Source organism: Heptranchias perlo, chromosome 3 (genome assembly GCF_035084215.1).
Source record: "Heptranchias perlo isolate sHepPer1 chromosome 3, sHepPer1.hap1, whole genome shotgun sequence".
Taxonomy (NCBI): domain Eukaryota; kingdom Metazoa; phylum Chordata; class Chondrichthyes; order Hexanchiformes; family Hexanchidae; genus Heptranchias; species Heptranchias perlo.
In genome coordinates, this window is record NC_090327.1 from 114,730,142 (window position 1) to 114,751,862 (window position 21,721).

A 21,721-nucleotide genomic window follows, 5' to 3' on the forward strand; every position below is an offset into this window, starting at 1 on the left:
ACATGTGTGAAGGTCCAAATATAAAAACAGTACTAAAAGTCCAGATATGGACCCAGGACAACCATTGGTCTGTGCCTGATATGTTGGGTATACAAAGAAAATGTTAAATTACGCTAAAAAAAATTCAATTAAATATATTTCTCATTAATGCTCAGATTGTCTGAACTTCTCCAAAGGAAGTGCACATGGTAGTGCTCATTCTAACATATGGAAATGCAATTTATTGTGCACGGGTCTGGAGAAGAGATATTTCAAAACTGCACCTTCAGGCTACATTCTGAATTTTAACTATTGCACATTTTATGAAGCTATATTTCAAAGACTGTACAGAGCTACAGTGTGTCAGAGCTCTAAAGTGCTGCATCATAGAGTGACCACAATAGGTTTGGATGAAGCTTTCCCTTTGGCAAGTTGATCCCACTATTGTCCCACTAAGTGTTTTTTAAATAAGTCCACTATTCTGCCAATCCAGTCGAGCTTTTGATCATAATCTGCGCAAAGAAATACTTAAAGAAAGAAACATGCAATTACATAGCGCCTCTCACAACCTCAGGACGTTCCAAAGTACTGTACAGCCAATCAAATACTTTCTAAAATGTAGTCATTGTAGGAAACGTGACAGCCAATTTGTGCACAGTAAGGTCCCAAAAACAGTAATGAGATAATCTGTTTTAATGATGTTTGTTGAGGGACAAATATTGGCCAGGACACCGGAGATACTCTGAATAGTGTATAGTGCCATGTGATTTTTTTACATCCACTTGAGAGGGCAGACTGGACCTCGGTTTAACATCTCATCTGAAAGACGGCACCTCAGAAAGTGCAGCATTCTCTCAGTACTGCACTGGAGTGTCAGCCTGGATTATATGCTCAAGTCTCTAGAGTGGGACTTGACCCACAACCTAATGATTCGAGAGTGCGGCCACTGAATCACGGCTGACACCACATACTTCCTGGTATGTGTCTGGTACTTGTACTTCACAACTCTGAACGTGTATCCCCATCCCTGCAGTCCCAGGGTGTGCCATTGCAATCTCAGTTTTCATGTGGCAATAATGAGAAGAGGCCAGATAAGAAACACAGAAATGAGAGTTGCCTTGACAGGCCTTGCATATCTCTTGCCAGAGCCTTGGAAGCATGTTAACTCCCTAATCTGCTCAGCCAGGGCTTAGAACCCAAAAGTTACAAAAAGGAGAAAGTAATATAGTTTTAAAAAAATAATCCACAACCTTTGTACCATAAAATTCAACGTGTAAAACCCCATTCCCACTAAACTGCTGATCCCCCAACTTACCTTCCTGACCCCCATGCTAGTTGTCTTGGTATTGACACTAAGTTAGGAGAGCACAGTAAGCTGTCCACATGAGCAGGTAGTTACAAAGGGACATAGACACATTGGCCCCGATATTTATGGGGAGGCTGAGGGAGAGGCTGGAAACGGCCGGGGATGCAGAAGCCTGCCGAACTTAACGGCAGGACCTCGTTATCATTTTTTTATCCGTTTCTCACCCAGAAGCCGGTCAGATTGATAGCCAGGCTGCCGGCCAGGAGAGAAAACCAGCGGCAGGAGGCCGCAGCTGGGGCCCCTTGTGGACGGTCCCCGGCAATCGGGAGGGAAGATCGGCGATTGCGGCGGGGCGGGGTTGCGGGGAATGGAGGACAACGTGGCGGGGGGAGGGGAAGAGAGAACAACTTGGGGGGGTGGGGAGGGGAGGAACCCGTGCACCAACTGTGAAATTGTAAATCGGGCTCCCAATTGCACAGTGGGAGCCTGATTTGAATATGTTAATGAAGTGTCCCACCTCTCCATGGATGCATGTGCGGCAGGTTACGGTCATATTTTATGCATTTGACACTCTAACCTCATCACCCCCCCATCCCCGACAATCCTCTTCCGCCCGTCATGGGAGTTAATATCGATGCCATTAAATGAGTGGGGAGAAGTGTGACAAATGGAGTTCAATGTCGGGAAGTGTGAGGTCATCCACTTTGGATCTGAGGAAGAAAATCTAAATACTTTCTTAATTGTGAGAGACTCGGAGCTGTGGAGGAGCAAAGGGATTTTGGTGTCCATGTAAACAAATCACTAAAAGTCAGTGGACAGGTACAGGTAATCATTACGGCCAATAGAATGTTAGCCTTTATCTCAAGGGGACTGGAAGACAATGAGGAGGAAGTTATGCTTCAGTTGTATACTCCATCTGGAGTACTGCGTTCAGTTCTGGGCACTGCACCTCAGGAAGGATATATTGGCCTTGGAGTGGGTGCAGCGCCGATTCATCAGAATGATACCGGGGCTAAAAGGGTCAAATTATGAGGACAGGTTGCGTAAACTTGGCTTGTATTCCCTTGAGTTTAGAATGTTGGGGTGATCTGATCGAGGTGCTTAAAATAACAAAATGATTCGCTAGAGTAGATACAGAGAAACTATTTCCTCTGGTGGGGGAATCCAGAACAAGGGCACACAATCTTAAAATTACAGCTAGGCCGTTCAGGAGTGAAATCAGGAAGCACTTTTTCACACAAAGGATAGCGGAAATATGGAACTCTCTTCCCCCCAAATAGAATGTGGATGCTGGGTGAATTGAGATTGATAGATTTTTGTTACATACGGGTAATCAAGGGATTATGGATCAAAGGCGGGATCATTGGAGTTGAGGTACACATCAGCCATGATTTAATTTAATGCTGGAACAGGCTCGAGGGGTTGAATGATCTATTCCTGTTCTTTCCTTTCATAACTACCATCTCCATCCCTCAAAAAAAACCCTCGACCCCCATCTTAACAAACTACACCTCCATATCCAATCTCCCTTTCATTTCCAAAGCCACCTGCCACATCTGTGCCCATTTTTCCGCAACACCCAGTTTGAATCTCTCCAATCAGATTTCCGCTTGTCACAACACCCAAACGACTCTAACCAAAGACACAAATGATCTCCTCTGTGAAAGTGATGCCTTATCCCTTCTCATCATCCTCATCAGCCTTAAACACTGTTGACCACACCATTCTCTTCCAACTTCTCTCCTTCATTGTCCATCTCTGTGTTACTGCCCTCACTTGGTCCCACTCTTACCTATCCGATCATAGCCAGAGCATCTCCAGTAATGTCTTCCCTTCCTGCCCCTGTACCATTACCTCCAGAGTACCCAAAGGATGTATCCCTGGCCACCATTCCTCTTCTACATGCTGCCTCTTGGTGACATCATCCACAGATATGGGAGTCAGCTTCCACATGTACGCTCGACCCCTCCACTGCCTGTGCATCGTCAGGCTGCTTGTTCGACATCCAGTCTTGAAAGAACTGCAGTTTCCTCCTACTAAGCATTGAGAAGACCAGTCATTATCTTTGGCCCCTACCACAAACTCTGTATCCTTGGCACTGATTCCATTCACCTCCCCAGCCACTGTCTCAGGTGAAGCAGAATGTTTGCAACCTTAGCATCCTATTCGATCCAGAGCAGAGTTTCCAACCCCTTTATTGGCTCTTGGTCCCCTAACAGCTCAAATTTAAAATGCTCACCTCATATCTAAATCCATTCATAACCTTAATCCTCCAACCCTATAAACTATCCCTCCCAAACTCTCTGTTCCTCTGACTGGGCTCTTGTGCATTCACTCCTCCTTTCACCTTGCCATTAATGTCTGTAACGTCAGCTTTCTAAGTAGCTTTTCTTGAAATCATTTTGAAAAACAAAAGGATAAATTTCAAATATTAATTGAGACAAAATTTATAGTGTTTTTTTTAAAAAGAGGCTATATCAATGTGCGTCTGTGTAAGACAGTGGGAAAAAATAGGAGTGTACTAATCACGCACCTGTTGTAGCTTTTTTTTAAGGTTCTATGAACTTTAGAAATTGTATTCAGCTGAGTGTAATATGAGAGAAAGGTAAGAGAGAGAGAGAGATGGAGGGAGAAGAGGGGGAAGATGGACAGGCTGCCCCACGAGGGTCAAATTATGTACTTGCATCAACAGGAGAAGAGGGAGTTAAGAAACAGAAAGGACGTTAAGGGTTGAGGGAGAGGCAGGTTGAAAAAGCGGGATTTAGAGAAAGAGGGAGATTGAGAGAAAGAGGGTGAGCAAGCAGAGGAATATGGAAAGCGAAAGGGGTTAGAGAGAAGGGGTTAAGAGAGATAGAAAGGATGGCTAAGAATGAGGGCAGTTGAGAGTAATAGAAAGAAGGGTGACTTAATTAAAGTGCAACAAGTTAACATAGGTAGTTTCCATTATAAATGTGGACATATAATGGAAATATAATGTGGGCAGAATTTATTACTTTAAAATGTGGATTAAAGTACATCTGCGCAACTTGGTCCAATTACTCCCAATCTCTAACCCCACTTTACCTAAAGATATTTGGTCTTAACTCCCTTTGTGCAGCACCATGGGAAATCAAATGGTATATTTTAAAATTAATCATTTCTATTTTTGCGAATTGTTTTGACAAATGTATTTCAGGGGTCAATAAGGTTTTATTTTTAAAACTAGATTGCACGTACTTTGGTATGTATTTAGTTTTAAACTATCTTTATTTATAGTACTTTCTATGTATCTACAATTAATAAAATGTCAAGAGGTATATAAATTTTGTATTTTGTATCTACTTATTCATAAACGTTGCATAGTCACGTTATAGTCCAGTGTCGCAAATTTGTGTTTGAATATCAAATATATATTGCAAAATTCTTGTAGTTGGCATAAAACTTGGTATTCATAAAACAATAACAAATCACAACTGAAGAGGTAGGGAATGTACCAATCAAATACAAAGAAATCGGGCAAATAAGCTTCCCCATTGAACTGCTAAGGACATATTAAAACAAGGAATCAAGCATGAGTGTTCAGCAAAATCTACCAACAATAAGAAGAATGAATCAATTTGAAAATCCTTTTGGTTTCTGCAGTAAGTTAAGCACTGCTGGAAGATATATAGCACAATTGAGATATCAAATAATTCAAGAATATTATTAGACATACTGAGCATTTTCTGTGCTTGAAATATCTGTAGCAAATGTTTTCCACTGAAGGCCCCTGACGATTTGCAAAATCTAAGCTCGATTCCATGCAGGTTCTCAGACCCAGCACACACCTGTACATAGAGTCTCCAGACAAGTTTAAGATTGAAAGTGCAAACTGACCATTCAAAGCAGACCAGGGCCCCCTGTTTGCAAGTCCCAGCCATTCCTCCATTCTGGTGTCAGTGGAAAATTGCAGAGAACAAAAACTCCCAGAGAAGTAATTTTTGCTTGATTCATTGTTTTAATACGTCCTTAGCAGTTCCATGGGGAAGTTTATTTGCCCGATTTCTTTGTATTTGATTGATAGTAACTAAAACTATTTTGTATAAAACTTCAAAAGCAAAGCACAAAGTTCTTACATTTTTCTGAAAAAAAGTAAGTTATTATGTTCAAGTGGCTGTAATGTTATGTAATACATTTCAAAGTGGAATTCTGTAATGTGTTCTAAATGTTTTATTTATGTTTATAAACAACAACGACAACTTACATTTATATAGCACCTTTAATGTAGTAAAACATCCCAAGGTGCTTCACAGGAGCGATTATCAAACAAAATTTGACACCGAGCCACATAAGGAGATATTAGGGCAGGTGACAAAAATCTTGATCAAAGAGGTAGGTTTTAATGAGCGTCTTAAAGGGGGAGAGAGAGGTAGAGAGGTTTAGGGAGGCAATTCCAGAGCTTAGGACCTCGGCAGCTGAAGGTACGGCTGCCAATGGTGGAGCGATTAAAATCAGGGACGTGCAAGAGTCTAGAATTGGAGGAGTGCAGAGATCTTGGAGGGTTGTAGGGCTGGAGGAGGTTACAGAGATAATGAGGGGCGAGGCTATGGAGGGATTTGAAAACAAGGATGAGAATTTTAAAATAGAGGTGTTCCCAGACCGGGAGCCAGTGTAGGTCAGTGAGCACAGCGGCTGATGGGTGAATGGAACTTGAAGCGAGTTAGGATGAGCTCAAGTTTACGGAAGGTGGGAGATGGGAAGCCGGCCAGGAAAGCATTGGAATAGTCAAGTCAAGAGGTTCCAAAGGCATGGATGAGGATTTCAGCAGCAAATGAGCTGAGGCAGGGGCAGAGATGGGCAATGTTCTGGAGGTGGAAGTAGGCGGTCTTGGTGATGGAGCGAATATGTGGGTGGAAACTCATCTCAGGGTCAAATAAGACGGCTAGGTTGCGAACGGTCTGGTTCAGCCTCAGGCAGTGGCCAGGGAGAGGAAATGAGACGGTGGCTAGAGAATAGAGTTTGTGGTGGGGACCGAAGACAATGGCTTCGGTTTTCCCAATACTGAGGAGGAGGAAATTTTTGCTCATCCAGTGTGACAAATCAGAGACAGTGGAGGGGTCGAGGGAGGTGGTGGTGAGGTAGGTGTCGTCAACGTACATGTGGAACCTGACGTGTTTTCGGATGATGTTGCCGAGGAGCAGCATGTAGATGAGAAATAGGAGGGGGCCAAGGATAGATCCTTGGGGGACTCCAGAGGTAATGGTGTGAGAGCGGGAAGAGAAGCCATTGCAGCTGATTCTCCGGCTACCACTGGATAGATAAGAATGGAACCAGGTGAGTGCAGTCCCACCCAGCTGGACGAAGGAGGAGAGGCATTGGAGCAGGGTGGAGTGGTCAACCGTGTCAAAAGCTGCAGACAGGTCGAGAAGGATGAGGTGGGATAGTTTACCATGGTCACATAGGATGTCATTTGTGACTCTGATAAGGGCCGTTTGAGTACTGTGGGAGGGGCGGAAACAAAATTGGAGGGATTCAAACATGGAGCCGCGGGAAAGATGGGCGCGGATTTGGGAGGCGATAACACGTTCGAGGATTTTGGAGAGGAAAGAGAGGTTGGAGATGGGGCGGTAGTTTGCAAGGACAGAGGGGTCAAGAGTGGGTTTTTTGAAGTCGGAGGTGATGACGCTCAAAGTTTTAGGTAATTGGGTAGAAAGTTTTAGAAGGATTGCATTATTACTCAAGTTTGGAGGGATGGTCTGAATATAAGTCCTGGCCTGTGCTGTATGATTCTATAATGAAATGTTGCAGAGATGAAATGTTACATGGTAAACAAGGAAAGATTAAACTAAACTGTTATATACTTCTTGGTCATCCTTAAAAAGCAACATCTTGAACAGATGGATAGTAAAGGTAATGTGCTGCTCCTCCATATTACACACAGAGAATTACTTATTTATGTATGCAATGTGATCCGTGAGGGAACACATTTATTTACCTGTAGTTGGTAAGGAAAATACTATATATTTATTTTCCAGTACCAATGAAGAAATACTTCACTGACTTTGGGAGATCATATACAAGCTTCTTTCCAAATTCGTTTAGTGAAAATATACACATGCCACATACTCATCCCTCCATTGACAAAAGCATAACATCTGATCCGCTGTGAGCAAATGCTACGGAGGGTCTGCTATTAAAAAATCTTAATTTATGTTATATATATTTATGTGAAAAATTTCACTTATGTGGCATATTATTAATAAACCCTAACAGGAAACACCATTAATTTGACTTTTTCTAAACTGTACTGGATTTGACAGTAAAGAATTTCATCCCCCATATTCTAGTTGATTAGGAACTCTGATCTTTTTCAGTTTCCTGCTCACAACAGCTTACAAAACTATAATAATAATTAAGAACCTGAGTAACTTCAAGGTTACTGACGCTTACATGCTATAGGTAACGTGACGCAGCTGCTGCAGTCTGAACTACTTTAAATTGATTGCCCTTTGACACGCGTGTTCTTTTCAAGATTCTTCAAACTGTCGCTGTTACTCACTTACATAAGGGGAATGTCAATAAACCGGATTTAAGCAAATTTGAATATATTTTCATCCAACTGGATGTATCTGCGATTTTAGAAAAGATGGCACCTGACAGTTGGTTGAAGAACTGGATAATAGACTTGTATCAGAATTATAGACAGACTGCTGAAAATACTTTGCTGTCAATATCTCTTCGCTGTCAAAAGGTTTGCTTGCTGAAGTAGGGTCTTTTTAAACCTAAAGAAAGCCGGTCATACTGCTGTAATACAATTTCATGTAGTAAAATTGTATTCATTCAAACTTCCAAGGAGGACAATTTGGTGGTTTCACTCATACCTTTCAAACCATCCTCAAATTGGCAGATTCAGTAATCTCAGATCTGGACTAGAGGGCCTATACTTGGAAGTTCCACGGAACTCAATTCTTATAACTTTTGTTCTTTTTTGTACAACGACTTAACCATTACATTGATGAGCGATGTAATTCATTCTCTTTTTTAAGGCTGAGTTAGATAGATTCCTGATTAACAAGGGAGTCAAAGGTTATAGTAGGTAGACAGGAAAGTAGGGTTGAGGTCGCAATCAGATCAGCCATGATCTTATCAAATGGCAAAGCAGGCTCGAGGGGCCGAATGGCCTTTTTTTTATTCGTTCATGGGATATGGGCGTCGCTGGCAAGGCCAGCATTTATTGCCCATCCCTAATTGCCCTTGAGAAGGTGGTTGTAAGCCGCCTTCTTGAACCACTGCAGTCCGTGTGGTGAAGGTTCTCCCACAGTGCTGTTAGGTAGGGAGTTCCAGGATTTTGACCCAGTGACGATGAAGGAATGGCGATATATTTCCAAGTCGGGATGGTGTGTGACTTGGAGGGGAACGTGCAGGTGATGTCGTTCCCATGTGCCTACTGCCCTTGTCCTTCTAGATGGTGGAGGTCGTGGGTTTGGGAGGTGCTGTCGAAGAAGCCTTGGTGAGTTGCTGCAGTGCATCCTGTGGATGGTACACACTGCAGCCACTGTGCGCCGGTGATGAAGGGAGTGAATGTTTAGGGTGGTGAGTGGGGTGCCAATCAAGCGGGCTGCTTTGTCCTGGATGGTATCGAACTTCTTGAGTGTTGTTGGAGCTGCACTCATCCAGGCAAGTGGAGAGTATTCCATCACACTCTTGACCTGTGCCTTGTAGATGGTGGAAAGGCTTTGGGGGGTCAGGAGGTGAGTCACTCACTGCAGAATACCCAGCCTCTGACCTGCCCTTGTAGCCACAGTATTTATATGGCTGGTCCAGTTAAGTTTCTGATCAATGGTGACCCCCAGGATGTTGATGGTGGGGTATTCGGCAATGGTAATGCTGTTGAATGTCAAGTGGAGGTGGTTAGACTCTCTCTTGTTGGAGATGGTCATTGCCTGGCACTTGTCTGGCACGAATGTTACTTGTCACTTATCAGCCCAAGCCTGGATGTTGTCCAGGTCTTGCTGCATGCGGGCACGGACTGCTTCATTACTCCTGCTCTTAATTCGTATGTAAAAGAAATTTTGTGAATTAGGCACTTCTAGACTCACTACTACATTGGATGAAGATGCACAACAGCTGAATTCCTTGTTTACAGTTAGCATATGAAATCCCTTTATTGTCTTCCTCAGGTCAAGCGCCACTTGATGCTGAGGAGCTCGAGAAGACAATGGACTGAAGATTGAGGTAGGGTATTAGTGGGGTGAGAAATATCAAGGGCATGAACGGATACCGGAGGGCCATCTTATGAAAATGCCTTCATGAGGGACAGGTAAGGGGGGGGGGGGGCACAAGGATCATAGGAACATGAAGGGACACGAGAGGCATCAAGTGAAACAGAAGAACAGGTGTAAGCCATTCAGCCCCTCGAACCTGTTCTGCTGTTCAATTAGGTCATGGCTGATCTGCATCTTAACTCCATCTACCTGCCTTGGTTCCATAATCTTAATACCCTTGCCTAACAAAAATCTTTCAATTTTAGTTTTGAAATTTTCAATTGACCTAGTCTCAGCGTTTTTCTCGGGGAGTTCCAGATTTCCACTATCCTTTGTGTAGAGAAATGCTTCCTGACATCACCCCCGAATGGCCCAGCTCTAATTTTAAGGTTATGCCCCCTTGTTCTGGACTCTCCCACCAAAGGAAATAGCCTCTCTCTGTCTACCCTATCAAATCCTTTAATCATCTTAAACATTTAATTAGATTACCCCTTAATCTTCTATATCCGAGGGAATACAAGCCAGGTCTATGCAACCTATCCTCATAATTTAACCCTTTTAGCGCTGGTATCATTCTGGTGAATCTGCACTGCACCCCCTCAAAGGCCAATATATCCTTCCTGAGGTGTGGTGCCCAGAACTGAATGCAGTACTCCAGATGGGGGTAAACCAGAGCTCTGTACAACTGTAACATAACTTTCACCTCTTCGTATTCCAACCCTCTTGAGATAAAGGCCAACATTCCATTAGCCTTTTAAATTATTTTTTGTACCTGTCCACTAGCTTTTAGTGATTTCTGTACATGGACCCCTAAATCTGATTGAAGTTTTCAAGATATTAAGGGAAGCTGATAGGGTAAATAGAGAGAAACTATTTCCACTGGTGGGGTGTCTAGGACTAGGGGATGTAGCCTAAAAATTAGAGCCAGGACTTTCAGGAGTGAAGTTAGAAACACTTCAACACGCAAAGGGTGGTAGAAGTTTGGAACTCGCTTCCGCAAATGGCAGTTAATGCTAGCTCAATTATAAATTTTAAATCTGAGATTGATAGATTTTTGTTAACCAAAGATATTAAGGGATATTAAGGAGTTAGGTCACAGATCAGCAATGATCTCATTGAATGGCAGAACAGACTCGAGGGGCTAAATGGTCTACACCCGTTTCCATAAATCTCTCTGCTCATCCACAGTTTCTACTTTCTCGCCATTTTGAAAATACTCTGATCTATTTTTCTTAGGTACAAAGTGGATGATCTCACACTTACCCACATTTAACTCCATCTGCCACAGTTTTGTCCACTCAATCAATCTCTCAACATCCCTTTGCAACTTTCTGTTCCCATCCACACTATTTACTGTGCCACCTAACTCAGTGCCATCAGCAAGGTTGGACATACGGCCCTCTATTCCTTCATCCAAGTCATTTATAAATATAGTGAAAACCTGTGGCCCCAGTACAGATCCTTGGGGGACACCACTAGTCACTTCCTTCCAATTTGAGTACATACCCATTATTCCTACTCTCTGTCCCCTACCTCTTAACCAATTCCCTATCCAAGTCAATAGGTTGCCTCCAACTCCATGCGCTCTCATTTTTGTTAACAGTCTCTTATATGGAACCTTGTCAAATGCCTCCTGGAAGTCCATATAAATGACATCCATAGACACTCCCCTATCTACCACGTTAGTTACCTCCTCAAACAATTCAACTAGGTTCATTAGACATGACTCACGCTTCACAAATCCATGCTGGCTCTCTCTCATCAGTTCATATTTGTCCAAATACTCAGTCACTCTGTCCCTAATAACAGATTCTAGTAACTTCCCCACTATTGACGTCAGACTAATAGGCCTATAATTTCCTAGTTTACCTCTCCTGCCTTTCTTATATAATGGAGTGACATTAGTAATCTTCCAATCCAAGGGAACAATTCCTGAATCGAGAGAGATTTGGAAGATCATGGCTAATGCATCAACAATTCCCTCACCTACTTCTTTTAATACCCTGGGGTGGAAACCATCGAGTCCTGGAGATTTGTCTATCTGTAATAACATTAGTTTCTCCATCAACATGTTTTTACTTACATTGAATTTACTTATATTGAATCCTCTCCTTGATTTATTTGTAGTTTTCCTTGTATCACTGGTATTTTATCCTCATCCTCCACTGTGAAGATCGATACAAAGAAGCTATTTAGTAAGTCTGCCATTTCCTGATTTCCATTTACAATATCACCTGCGTCTGTCATTAAGGGGCCCGCATTACTCTTAGCCACCCTCTTTCTCTTAAGATATTTGTAAAAACATTTTGTGCTTTCCTTGATATCGCCCGCAAATTTTTTCTCGTATTCCCTTTTTGCGGCTCTTACCACTTTCTTTGTATCCCTTTGCTGTTTGTTATATCTCACCCAGTCCACGGGATCTCCACTATTCTTTGTCTTCGTACAAGCCCATTCTTTTAGTTTTATACTACCTCTCACTTCCCTTGTTGACCAAGGTTGTTTAATTACACATTAGAGCTCTTGCTCTTTGGGGGTATGTGCAGGTGGAGTTGAAGTGTGGAAAGAGGACAGAGGCAGAAATAAAGGGGGAGGAGAATCAAACACATGAAGTGAGAAGAAAAGAAAAATAATAAGAAGCTAATACCATTATTTTATTTGTGCAAAGAATTAAATTACAGGGCTCAAATTCAGACTCCGAGCAATCCTAGGGGAAGCACAAAACTATAATAGGAGGCTGTATTTTAAATCTGACAGTTAATAAGCATAAAAATATACTATAACCATTACTTGTTATTAATTAAGGCAGAGAAAATGAGGCATTTGGCCTATAAAACCTGTCCAGCACTTCCCCAAACAGTTGGTGCTCAAAATCAAAATCATTAATGCTGAGCTGTACAGTTGATGGGGCCGAAGGGGAGGGGGAGAGGAGATACCAAGATATCAGTTTCGTAAAATTGCAGACTCAATCTTAAGATAAGGCACACTTACTATCCCAGAAAGATGGGAATTGAGGCATCCAGCATTTCACTGTCCCACTTTGGTTGACGACTGCTGTCAGAGTGAGATTAAATTCTCAAAGGCTATTGCTCACATCAACATACTGCTGCTTTTTGCCAACCTACACAGATGCAGCACAAGTGGAGATTTGTACTGGTGTGTTAGAAACTTAGCATGGGCCCTACAGTATATAAGAGCTACATGATGGGGTCGTGGGGTTACCTCCATGTTCTATCATGGATGGGTTGTAGCAGTTATTTCTAATTACAGGAAGCTGTGGACTGGGATATCTAATCGAAATTCCTGTGACTTCCTATTCATGAAAGGGCACTGAAAATCGTGGTTATGGTGCTGGATTAGAAACCCAGAAATTTGGAATTCAAATCCCAACTTTGCAAATTGATTAATTGAACTCACTGAACGTGGTAATCTGTGGGCTCGGACCAGAATAAAAAAAGACCATTGTCTTAAAGACCCAATTGTAAACATGCCCAATGGGTGGCATCGAGTCTTGGCATTCATGATGAAGCACATGAAAGGGCACTTTCACAAAAAGGACTCATGAATGGACAAGACGTGGCAGTGGTGGTGAGGATTATAACATTTAATGTGCATTTAATAAAAAATAAATATAAACGAAAAGTATGACATTCTGTCAGGCACCCTTGTGCATACCCTTGGTGATTTGAAAACCTTTGCCTTCCTCTTCTTTGTGCTTCTATGTGGTGCATTCCCTGTGGCTTCAGCAGAGGTAGTGGCAGGCTGTTCAGATTCATGCCCTGGCAGGGGAGATGCTTTCAGCCAATGATCTCTGGGTTTTGGAGCTCGGGAGGGCCCCGTCAAAGACTGCTCCACCTGCACTTGTGCAGGGACAGTCTTGGCCATTGGGAGAGGAGGCAGCATTGCGGGTACTGGTTGGGGGAGGGGCAAAGGGTGAGACGTGGGAGCACTTTGAGTGGAGTCCCCACTTCCATGTCCCCTTTTGCCATCATCCCTCTCCCGGGCCGGCGCAACATCACTCTGACCACTCTGCTGGAGAGCAGGCTGGTGAGGAGATGTGGCGCTTTCTAAGGCCGTGGTTGAAGTTTCTGTCTGCCTGTTTAAGGCGGCAGATCTGTGGTCATCCAGAGTCCGCATGGCCGCTGTCATGGCCTTCATGGACTCATTTGAGAGCCGTGTTTGAAGCTCAATGGAGGCAGCCACCCTCTCCATTGAAGACATTCCCGCACTTACCTGCGCCACCAATCCACTAGTGATGGAGTTGGACTCCTCCATCCTATCCGCTGTTGTGGAGAGTCTGCGTGACTCCCTTTCCATTATGTTGCAAAGGTGGAGCTGTACCTCTATCATTCTCACTCTCAACCATGTCCCACGGGGTTCAGCATCTATGTCCAGCTCAGCAAAGCTTGGAGAGGAGTGGGCCCCCCGGATTCTCCACTGCTGCCCTTGCCACCAGTGTCTGCTCGTGCTCACCTGTGAGTGGTGAATTACCAGGTGACAACTCAACTATCTAACAGGACCCACTGAAGCCCCAGTATCTGTGCTGATGCATGGCTGGATGTGATGTGACAGTGCATCCTCAGAGGAACTGAGCCCTTCTTCCATGGCGCTTGCCTCCTCATCAATCAGTGAAGGCTCTGGAAGAGAACATAAAGCAGTATTAAAAAAATCATCGCAGAAGTTATAATCTTTCCAGTGAGCATACTGAGCTGTCAATCATGATGTGTGTGAAGGATGTTAAAATTCTGTCACCAGTCGTCTGCGGGTTGCCCGTCTTGCCATCTCCGACAGCAAGACATTCAACGGTGGGGCTGTGCTCCAAGGCCTCCTCCTCCACCTCTGTCAGGGGCACTATTTGTAGTGGCCACTCTCCAGCCCTGCTCCTCTCCAGTGCATTTTGTGCTCTCTTCTCCTACAAGGCGAGAAAGATCAGATGTTTAAGTGACAGAAGGTGACGTGGTCACTCGATGAATGCATTGCTTTGGGCGAGGCTGACAATGAAGCAGGTGTATCAGAGGGCGAGTATCAGACAGATTCATCACATTGCATCAGGATTGGGGTGAGTGGGAATGGGGGTTCACAAATGGGGAGATGAGGAAGTGCACAGAAAATGAAGGTAAGTTGATAATGAGACTTAAGTGGGAGTAGGCTTGGCAAGACAGAGTGAGAGGGTGGTGGGGGGGGGGGGGCAGGGGTCAGAATATACACCACAAGGTGCAGGTGGATTATTAACTGTACTCACTTTTCCTGATCTGGTTACGTCATTAAAGCGCTTCCTGCATTGTACCCATGACCTGTGCACCGTGCTCCTGCTGTTAATCTCCTCTACCACCTCCAGCCAGGCCTTCTTGGTGGCAGAAGCAGGGCACTTCCTCCTTTCAGCCGAGTATAGGACTTCCCTCCTGCTTCTGACACCAGCCAGTAGTAACTCAAGGGAGGAGTGCCTGTAATGGGTGCTGCCTTCATCCTGTGATGCTGCATTTTGGTATTATCCTCCTTTCTCTCTCGAAATCCATTATTGCAATGGCCCTTTAAATACACCAGTTCACAGCACGTCATTCGGGTGCACAGTACGCCCGCTGAGCAGCTTGGAGACGCGAAACCCGGAAGCAAAATTAAGGGCCTTCAATTTAGTCGCAATCGTTGAAACCAATGCACAAAAATTTTTTCCGGGTTTCCCTCATGACTGTTCACTCACCCGCTGACCTCCCACAGGCCATGTTAAAATCATGCCTCATGTCCTTATACAAGTTACTTATGCCTTTCAGGGTGCATTTACATGACACGTTTAGCATCAATGTGAAGCAGTTTACGCTTTGCACCAATAGTAAATCGTGTTGGGCCTGAACTTACACTGAGCAAAGTGAGACTACCTCTGCGTGGTTTTGGTGTCAGATTGTGTCCTGACTTCCGATTTGGGTTACATTTACTCTATAACTGCAGCTTTGGTGCAATGTGCAACTGCTTCCCACTGATGCTAGCTGTAGTGTGAATGCACCATCAAAACTGTAATACACCATTTCACATTTCCTTTGTTCTGAGGGTTTGCTTTTGATCACATCCTTGCAATTTAAATAACATTTGGCAAATATACACATCTTCAATTTTATTCTAGCACTGAAGGATATTTCTCCATCTCCTGTATGTCACAAAGAAAAATGGGTCCTTGCAGTCTTGAATCTTATATTAAGAAACCTCCTCTGGCCAGAGAAATTGCAAATGAAAGCTGATTTATGTGAATACATAAGTAACCATCTTCATTCATTGGGCTCCATACACCATAGCTACCATTATAAATGTAAAGTTGACTGATAACCAGGAACTAGAAAGGGTCTCTTGCTGAATACCTGGGGATTGGTTGATTCACTCGGATGAGAAACTCAATTTTGAAAATTCACATGCAAAAAATGTATTAAATTAACCTCTCGGTAGCTTTTCCTTTTTAGGAACGTCTGGAACGTCTCTATCAATTGTCAATGAAATAATTTATTTTTTTAATACATACATTCTCTCTCATTTCAATTACTGTGGTTAATCTAAAATTCTGGCCAGGTGCAAATCATATAATAGAGGTTACAACATTTGTTTGGGGTAGCCACAAATTTTCATAATGTTCTCTTTTTAAATAACTTGGTATTTTATCTACTCACAACAGTATCATATTTAAATCAATGCCTGCTCCATCATTACTGTTTTCACAACTTAAGTCCTGAATATCTGTCTTCCCAGATTGTGAAGACCAGCTGTACCACAAAGAATAGCTATTACGCTTTGGCACTCTTATAACCTGGGGTCTAGCGTGAGTGAGACATATTAAACAATGCCTCTTCACTTGCACCCTCTGGGTTGTATTTCCCACACAGAGCAATGCTCCAGTTTCCTCTGAAGTGTGAAGTTCAATTATGCATGCACAGGCATGTACATGGTGCACACACGGTTGTGTGGGCACAGTGCTCCTTCTGTTTTGAAGGTAACCAGAGCATCCCAATGTAAAAGACGTGTTTCACCTAGCTGTACACAAGCTGAATCTGCTGAGTTAAGCCCATTAGGCTGGGGACGCAGGGTACGACACTTGGTAGCCGGTAGATACATGGGTTTTTGGGATGCTGTGTCTGCTCCAGCCACTACAAAGGATCTGCCATAATGTGCCTCTTGTGTTGTGTTGAGCCACTATTTGCATGGTTCTCATTGGAGCAGGAGCAGCAGCAGCAGCAGCAGCGGTGGAACTGGTGTGGCAGTTTGCTGCGAGTGAGCATGGTTGTTTAACAGTCACAGAAAGAGTGAGACAGAAACAATGAGAAAGAGAATCAGACAGAATGATACATAGGCAATGACCACAACAGTATGTCAGGGTGACACGCATGCACGTACACACAGTGTGGAAGACAAATACAGAGAGAGCAACACAAAAATCATTAGGGAATGGGAAAGAAGCAGAGACTGACACAATGTAAAGGGTGCAGCGGCCATATATAATGGGGCTCCACCCCTTTTTCCCTGACACATGCGCACGAGGAAGAGGAGATCCCCAAGGCCTCATATATTTTTTTGTCCATCATCAGTCATAGTAGATCAACGATACTGTATACATTGCTTGTTATCATAGTATGTTACAGCACAGAAGGTGGCCATTCGGCCCACCGTGCCTGTGCCGGCTCTTTGAAAGAGCTATCCATTTAGTCCCACTCCCCTGCTCTTTCCCCATAGCCCTGTAATTTTTTTTCCCTTCAAGAACTTATCCAATTCCCTTTTGAAAGTTATTACTGAATCTGCTTCCACCATCCTTTCAGGCAGTGCATTCTAGATCATAACAACTCACTGTATAAAAAAAAAATCCTATTATAAAACAACATATAGGATTGCAACCCACGACTCCCTGTAAATAATACCATGGGAGATCTGCTGGTATTACGTCTTGCATCCTGCGTGCATCTCATCACATTTAGATCATCAAGATGCTAAAAGTATTAAACAAACAAGAGGAAAAGCAGTAATTTCTTGTTGGTTTCATCTGACCTGGAACCAGGAATTTACAACCAAATGCTTTCCATGTAGCCAGGCCAAGTTAAACGCAACTCCATCTTAGCAGCACCATCATACAATATGTGTTGCATGGCATACTGCTCCTGTTGTTATGAAGGTGTATCATTTGCCTTACTGTATGCAATGCTATTAGATCCACTGGCATATGTAAACATCCTGACAGGTGTCCATCACAGTTCAGATGTTACACTTCTGAGTGTCGAAACTCAAAATAAAGAGCAGTTATTTCCTCTTGGCTTTTCTGACCTTGGGGAGTAAAGGAATTATATGTAGCTGACAATCCACATGGAAACAAATATCCTCTAACTGACCTCAGCGGTGTGTACGTTTACAACAATTAGGCTGGTGGCCTTAAAGGGACATATCAGGTTGCATACAGCTCCAGTTCACCACCAGAATAGCAGCTTTTGGGTTACATGGTCCAATGCTCGTCCTTATAAAGTAGCATATTCTTCAATGTACCATGAGCAACTCTGCTACTATTGTTAAAATACACTTCAGACAAGCATTTCAAATTGAACTTTCACAACTTCACAAGCCAGATTCTGATTTTATTACTTGTGTACTCAAACACCAATGCTGCATGACTGTGCTAATCACCACTTACCTGACTTGGGAGATGCTCTCGTTAATGAAGAAGTGTTCATCCACAACAGCACTCAGGTGGGCGGGATTGCTCAGCAGGTATTTCTACAGAGCAGAAAATAATTGATCATGTCAAGAGTGTTCATTTGTTTAGTTGCTCAAACTGTTTTAATAAACTTATGAAAACCCAAAGAAAAGGTTGTGTGTAAGTGGGGAATAGGATGGGATGGGGTGGGGGGGGGGGGGGGTGGCGGGCGGGAAAGAGAATGGAAAAGTTCTGGTTCACAAGTAACACAACTGGCCTGAGTGCCCCTAAATGAGGCCATGTAATCAATACAAATGTCTCAATCTTCCATGTGCACTAGAAGAGCTCTTGTTCATCATGGGGAAATGTAGAATCAGCCTCATGGCTAGACTGTTCAAGCACTAGGGTATTAGAGATATTCCAATGCCCAAAGGGCATTCCATCAGCCACCATACAATTTTCTCCAGTATGTTACTACACAATACATGGAGAATAGACCAGATATCATCTATCCCATCTATTATTTAGTGTAAGTTTGCTAAAGAAAGGATGGAGAATTTTTTTTCTCACAAACAAAAAAATGAATCCAGTCAAACAAAACTGTTTTGATTTTTCATTTCATCCTCCTTAAAATATAATCAGGAGGTGATAGTTGCGTCTTGAGCCCTTTCACCTGCACAGGTTCACATGAGGCTTGAGCATTTACTTTTCCTCTTGGTTCACATATGTTTTCATCTGTCATGGAGGCACTGCTAATACTTACAGAAATCAAATAGTCTTTCTTTTACGATTATTAAAGGGGTCATGAAGTGTGTGAGAAAACTTTTTTTTATTTGTGCACAAATGCATGGCACAATGATGTAATGAAAAGCATGCAATGTCTTTATAACAAAATTAACACATGGATCTTCCCGCTCTTTTCCCCACACACTAAATAAGGTTTGCCATTAAATTCAACTTTTCATCATCATTGCTGTTATCTGGGAAGCTAGAGTTAAATAGCTCCCAAGTGGCTCAGACAGTCATTAACTTTATGGTGTTGTACTGAGTCATACAGACCAGGATGCTTCTGACTTGATTCCTGGACAAATCCTCCATGCTCTCCAACTAATGCCCCATCTTTAACCTCCCTTTTCTCACTCTGATTCTCAAATGCATCATTGTCTCCCAGTTCTTTGTCAATCTCTCTCAAAATTCCCTGTTTCAATCTCTGCAGCCTGGCTTCTGCCCTTTTCACAGCACCGAGACTGCCCTGGCCAAAGTCACAATTAACATAATCTGTGATTGTGACCGGTTTGCATTATCCTATCTCTACCTCTCCAAAGGCTGGCCACACCGTTGTTCTCAAATTTCCAGCTCTGTGGGACTGCCCTTGTGTGGTTCCACTCCTACTTATCCAAATATAGCCAATGTATCTCCAGCAACAGCTTCACTTCCCACCCCATCATCTCCGGAGTCCCAAATGGACTTTTCTTTGGCTATCTCCTCTTCCTCATCTACGTGCTTCCCCATGGTCACACCAGCAACAGGAGGTGTGTCAGCTTTCATATGTATGCTGATGACACAGTTCTAACTCTTTTGGCCCCGTGACCAACTCTGTGCTGTCAGACTGCCTATATGACATTGATTCAAGAATGGATCACAACTTCATCTCCATTGGCAAAACCAAAGCCATCATTTCCGGCTCCCACCATGTACTCCAGTCCCTTGCCACTGATTTCATCCCCCTCCTTGGCCACATGTTCACTCTGAACCAAACTGTGTAAAAACATGACATCCTGTTCAACCCAGAGCTGAGCTTCAAATCCCATCCCCTAACCATCATCAAGGCCACTGATTCACACCTCCACAACACTGCCCACCCTCACCCCAAAACCCTTCTCCGTCCTTTTGTCACATCAATTCTCAATTATTCCAATATATTCTTTCACAGCCTCCCATCCTTCACCCTGCATAAATTTTAATCTATTCAAAACTGTTGCCCATATCTTGTTTCACTCACCAATTACCCTTATCCTCAATAACCTACATTGGCTCCCTGTCCCCACAGTGCATTAAATTTAGAATCCCTATCCTCCCCTTCAAATCTCTCCACAACCTTGCCTTCAAATCCCATCATGGCCGTCCACCTCTGCAACGTACTTCAGCCTCCCGCGCCCTTCGATCCCGACTCTGGACTTTTGTACATCCTCTCCTCCCTTTGCCCTTTTATTGTAGAGTCTTCAATAGCCTCAGCCCTACTCTCCCTAAAACCCATCACTGCATCTTTGAAAACCGAATCAAAACTCAAGTTTTTGGTCATCCCTCCTAATCAGTGCCTGTTGCGTTATTATTTCCATTGTGAACTGCCTTGGGCCATTGCTGGTGATGGTGGTCTGTGCCAATTTAGATTAGCAAGCGGAGTGCTAGAAATGGCTTCTGGATTGGTGGGAGGTGGGGAAGGAGGACAAACAAAATAAAAGGAGACCAGGGTTGTTGGTACTGAGTGCTATCCAGGTGAACCTTTGCAGGATGCTGGGCAGAGAGGAGCAGGCTCAGCTGTGAGGGTCCCTGTGGTAGAATAGCCCAAAGACGCTCAATGCCTGGGCTCATGAATACTGGAGGGTTGCTGGGGCACCTGTGGAACTTTGTCCCAGCATGAGTCACCAAGGAGGAAAGAGGTAAAGGGAGAAAAGCAGAGGGGAGGGAAAAGGTAATATAATGCAGAGCTGGATGGGCGACTTTCCTGATATACACTGACTATAAATAATTTGTTTAAAAAAGCGCCACCCAAAGGCAACAATTGTGTATTTCACCCATACTTGTATGAGGTAAAAGCACCGTCATCCTTCCAACAAGTGACATCAACAGGAGCCAAATTGAGAGAAAGAGTTGTATGGTCAAAAGACCAATTTCTTAAAGCTTCTTTTGACTGGCTATTACTGGAATTATAATAGGAGTGAAAATTAAAGGGACGATGACAGCACATTGTTTGCTGCAGTGTTTAAACTTGGAACAAAACATCTCACTTTCCTAAAATTGAGCAAACATTTAAGAACCCGATTGATATTGTACTTTGGTATTTCTCTGTGGGAAAAAAAATGAATAGAACTCTGGAGGAAAATGTGAGTGCATTATTGAAACTACAGTTTCTAAGTGGAAAACACAATAAAACTACTGGCTGTGAATTACATATTTCAAAATACCACAAGAGGGAGACATTTCCTCTTCATTTGACGACCAGCAACCATCCAAAATTCCAACTGAAGTTGCAGAAACATATTTATACAGAAATTCTTAACTTTTGAAGACTGTTGAAGATAAGCTAATTAATGTTGCTCGAATATTCTGTTACCAACTTCTGTAATTTTTTCTTCTAAATACAAACAGCAACAAGTTACAAGAATATGCCATCGGAGACTGTCTGAACATAACTACCACCTAGATTTTTTGCTCCTAAATTAACAACATTTTACTATTCTGGAACAACCTTCTCTCAGAAGAGCTGCCAGGAAATCAATAGTGTGTTGCGAATTTAAATTTAATGATGTTTTCAACTGGATTGAATACCAAATATTTCAAGTT

The 21,721-nt window shown here is 43.1% G+C and overlaps 1 protein-coding gene across 1 annotated transcript in view; it reads right to left on the reverse strand.

The window, feature by feature from the left end:
- The window catches only part of si:dkey-122a22.2 (uncharacterized), a 232,454-nt gene that overhangs the window by 14,069 nt on the left and 196,664 nt on the right, over positions 1-21,721 (reverse strand). Inside the window, exon 10 of the mRNA XM_067981529.1 lies at positions 18,155-18,237. Coding sequence (XP_067837630.1) covers positions 18,155-18,237 — 83 coding nt within the window. The remainder of the gene's footprint in view (positions 1-18,154; positions 18,238-21,721) is intronic.